Source organism: Geospiza fortis, unplaced genomic scaffold (assembly GCF_000277835.1).
Source record: "Geospiza fortis unplaced genomic scaffold, GeoFor_1.0 scaffold450, whole genome shotgun sequence".
Classification (NCBI taxonomy): Eukaryota; Metazoa; Chordata; class Aves; order Passeriformes; family Thraupidae; genus Geospiza; species Geospiza fortis.
This window is the reverse complement of record NW_005054416.1, coordinates 1880213-1884502: the sequence shown is the minus strand read 5'-3', so window position 1 is coordinate 1884502 and position 4290 is coordinate 1880213. Positions and strand designations below refer to the sequence as shown.

Genomic DNA, 4290 nt, shown 5'->3' with positions numbered 1-4290 from the left:
CCGGCTCAGTGGAGCCCTTCTACCAGCAAAGAGGTGTGAAGGAGGGGCTGTGGGGGGAATTCAGTGGCTGAAATAGGGCCGGGGGAGAGCTCACAGGAGCCTCCAAAATGAGACAGAGTGATGTAGGGGGGAAAGGGCTCAGTAAATGGGGGTGCAAATTCGGGGACCCCGGGGGTGGGGGCACCAAACCAGACACCCAGAGCTGCAGCGTCAGCCGGGAGAGCAAACCAGGCTGGAGATAAGGAGCGATCCCGTATCTCAGTGCCGGGACAGCTGGCATGCGGGGAGAGAGGTATGAAAGCCAGGAACTGCTGAGACTGATGGCAGAACAGCGAGGGTGCCCAGTTCCGGCTCACATCCCAAGCTGGAATGAAGAAGGGCCGGAACCCCGCAGTCCCCAGCACAGACGCGGCTCGAGCCTTTCCTCTAATTAGCATCATTAACGGGGAAACACCGGCGCTGCTAATGAGCCCCCCGGGATCGCAGCGAGGCTCCCCGGGCCGCTCCCGCCCTGGCCGGAGCCCCGTTAATGAGCAGGACCGCTAATGAGCAGTTCTATTAATGACTATTAGTAACACACCCAGCTATCTGTGTCCTAATTGGAACACGGCGCAAGTATCCATTTCCAGCCGCCGCTCACGAATCCGTTTCCAGTCTCTTTCCTTTCCAAAAACTGCGGGTTGAGCGTCCCGCTGACCCCTTCGCTGTCCTGGAAGCTGGGGTGCCTCGCCCTCGGTGCCACCCAGCGGGTCCCTTGGTCTCGGCGCCGGGGACAGAGCCCCCCCAGGCTGGATTTGTGGTGGTGGGTGGCCAGGGCTGGGCTGATAAGGAATCCGTGGGGCTGATAAGGAGCCCCGCTATCTGCAGCGGGGGGAGGGCAGGAGCCGCTCTCCCTGCGGGGCGGGGGCTGCCCTGGGCACCAGCGAGGGGCTCCGGGACCCTCGTTTGGCATTCCCAGGAATGAACCCCAGGACTTGGCACCAGCGGCTCCATTGGGAACAAGCCAGGCTCACGGCGTCCCTCGACCCTGGCTCTCTGGAATTGGGGTGGGAGCCCCCACGGGGCGGGATGAGGAGCCAGAGCTCATCCCCCTCACCCCATCCCGAGCAGGATGGGCAGAGCTGGGCCCTGCTCGAGGAGGGATTCGGGAGCTTCCTCTGAACCCACAGAGTTACTCACATCCGACCGGGGCAGTGACAGCCCTAGGGCACAGCTCCTGTCCCTCTGTGCCCCCTTCCCTTCCACAGGCGCTCCTCCTGTTGGCAGCTCCCCCCGCGGTGTCCCCCGTCCCAGGGACAGCACCCTGAGCCTCTTCCCTCTGCTCCTGCACTCCAACCCTGCCCGTCAGCCCCCCAAAAACCGCCCCGCGCCCCCCCAAGGCTGGACACGGGTGGGTGCTGCGAGCCACGGGTTTATTGGGGGGCATGGGGTGGCAAGGACAGGGACGTGCTGCGGGAGGGGCACTCTGGGGGCAAGGGACAGGGCTGGGGCACCTCGTATGGACACTGGGGACACTGGGATGTACCCGGGGTGGGCACTGGGGACAGTCAGATGCTGATGGGGCTCACAGGGGACTGGGCGGGCAATAGGAGCCCGACGGGGGTTCCGGCAAGCCCCTCGCTAGACCGTGGGCTGCCCCACACATGGCGGACAGGCGGGGACTGCCCCATGACCCCCGGGGCTAGAGGCCGAGGGAGAAGGTGCCCGAGTCGGTGGATTGCTTGTCCCGGGAGCAGGTCCCCAGCGCCCCGGGGGGACACGCTGAGGGGGTGGCGGGCACGCTGGCCTCTGACACCTGTGGGACAGGGGATGGGCGCTGGCTGAGTCTCGGCAGCCGGGGGGGGCCGATCGAGCCCTCAGAGGTGTCCCCATCCCCAGGGCACCCCGGCCCCATGTCTGACCTCCTCGAACTTGCGGGCCTTGTAGTGCTCAGCGCCCTTGAGGAAGTTGAGCAGGATGATGTCGCACAGCACCGTGCCCTGGGGGCGGCAGCGTTGGGGTGGGGGGCCCCGCGCTGTGGAGCACCCCTGTACCCCCACAGAGCCAGGCCGCTGTCACCCTGCGGCTGTGCTGTGCCCCCACGCCCCGTGGCCATGGGATTTCCCCCTTGTGGCCTGGGAGGTGTCACCACTCCGGGGCTGAGGATGTCCCAAACTCACCACACCGATGGAGGTGAAAGCAGCCACCGTGTTGATGAGGGTGGGGACGATGCCGAACTTCCCAGCCTGGGGGAGCAGAGCCCTTGTTGGCCAGAGTCCCCAGGCCCCCGTGACCCCACGAGTCCCCGGCCCCACACATACATTGCCATACACCAGGACATCGAAGCGGATCCCAAAGGCCTTGATGAGGGTGCGGCGCTCGGAGCCGTCGGGCCAGCGGTAGTACCTGGCATGCCTGCGGTGATACGGGGACATGGGGACAGGAGCCGTGCCAGGCAGCGCACAGCCCTGCGCCATGTGTGTCCTGGCCATACCTGAAGTTGTATCCGGGGGCAGGGGTCCGGGCCAGGCTGTCTAGGCGGGTGAAGGAGTAGCGGGGCAGGCAGCGCTCCCAGGCCCGGGCCAGGTCGCACACCCACCCCATCTTGATCCCCAGCACCCCCCCCTGCCCCAGCCCTGCATCAGCACCACGGACCCTGGCCCCATGGCGCCAAGGCCCCACAGTTTCACAGTCCTGCATCCCACGGCCCTGTGCTCCATGTCCTATGAACCCACATCCCACATTCTCATCTCCCCAAGATCCACATCCCCCTGCACCCCGTGTCTCGAATCTCCATGTCTGTACACCTCATGTCCCCATGTCCACATCCCAAACCCCATCCATGTCCCTGTGTCAAGCCCGACATCATCACTCTGTCCCGTGTTCCTGTATCCCCATGTCCTGTTCCCAACATCCTTATCCCTGCATCCCATGTCCCCATGTTATGCAAGCCCATGCATCTTCCATGTCCACATCCCACCACCCTATATCCCCCCATCCCATGTCCCCATGTTCCACATCCCATATTTGTGTCCCCAAATCCCATGTCCCTATGCCCTTCCATCCCACGCACTTGTACCCCTGTCCCCACACCCACGCCATTGTCCCCCCGTGCCTCCCGTGTCCCCTGTGTCCCCGCTCACGGTGGCAGCCAGGGCAGGGAAGTCCTGCCCAGCCAGACGTGCCACGTCCCCCAGGCGCAGGATGGGGCACAGGGGCTGCAGCTGTGGGTGGAAGCGGCACCGGCCCAGCTCCACCCCACTGCCAGGGGGTGGCAGGTTGGTCCTGGGGACACAGGGGGACACGGGGGTCACAGAGGGATGTGCCGTCAGGCAGCAGTCTGGGGTTCATGGACACCCATCCCAGTATCTCCCCACCATCTTGTGCCTTTGTCCCCATGTCGCCTGTCCCCATGTCCCTGTGTTACCCCACGCCCTGTCCTCATGTCCCCCTGTGTCCCCCCGTGGCTTGTGTCACTCACTTCTCAAAGCCAAAGAGCGGGAAGCGGATGCTGTTCTTGATGAGGAGGGTGAAGTTCTCAGCTTCCAGCATGACGGGGCTGGAGGAAGGGGGGTGACACTGAGGCCATGGCAGGAGGCATGTCCCCTGCTCCTCCCTGCGTCCCCCCAGCCCCACTTACACATCAACGGTGTCCACCTCGGGCGGGCACCAGCCCTGGATCTCGCAGGTGCGCAGGGTCGCGTTGTAGGGGACGCAGCGCCCTGTCAGCAGCCCTGGGACCCCCAATCCTGTCAGCACCCCTGGCACCTTGGCCCCTGAACTCTGCCAGCACCCCTGGGACCCCTCTACTCCTGCCAGTACCCTCGGGGGCTTATCTGAGACCCCAGACCCCCGTCAGTACCCCTGGGACCCCTGGACCACTGCCAGTACCCCTGGGAGCACCCCTGAGACCCCAGATCTCTGTCAACACCCCAGGGATCTGCATACCCCTGCCAGTACCCTCGGGAACACCCCTGAGACCCCAGACCCCAATCAGCACCCCTGGGACCCCAGATCCCCGTCAGCACCCCTGGGACCCCCGGACCACTGCCAGTACCCCTGGGAGCACCCCTGAGACCCCAGATCTCTGTCAACACCCCAGGGATCCGTGTACCCCTGTCAGTACCCTCGGGAGCACCCCTGAGACCCCAGACCCCCGTCAGCACCCCAGGGATCCCCGGGCCCCCTTTGGCACCCCTGGGACCCTGAAACCCCGGCTCCCCCAGACCTCCAGCTCCCTCATCACAGCCCCGGGCCCCCCCACACTCCCCCGAGCCCACCGAGGGTCCCTCACTCCCGCCCGTGGCGGCT

The 4290-nt window shown here is 65.5% G+C and overlaps 1 protein-coding gene across 1 annotated transcript in view; it reads right to left on the bottom strand.

Moving 5' to 3' along the window:
• Positions 1-1396: 1396 nt before the first annotated feature.
• P2RX3 (purinergic receptor P2X 3) overlaps positions 1397-4290 on the bottom strand; it is a 4341-nt gene continuing 1447 nt past the window's right edge. The window contains exons 2-9 of the mRNA XM_031061506.1: positions 3620-3760; positions 3461-3538; positions 3123-3264; positions 2474-2604; positions 2301-2394; positions 2160-2225; positions 1902-1979; positions 1397-1795 (exon numbers count right to left, since the gene is read on the bottom strand). Of these exons, the coding sequence (XP_030917366.1) occupies positions 1682-1795; positions 1902-1979; positions 2160-2225; positions 2301-2394; positions 2474-2604; positions 3123-3264; positions 3461-3538; positions 3620-3760 (844 nt within the window). The 3' untranslated portion in view covers positions 1397-1681. The remainder of the gene's footprint in view (positions 1796-1901; positions 1980-2159; positions 2226-2300; positions 2395-2473; positions 2605-3122; positions 3265-3460; positions 3539-3619; positions 3761-4290) is intronic.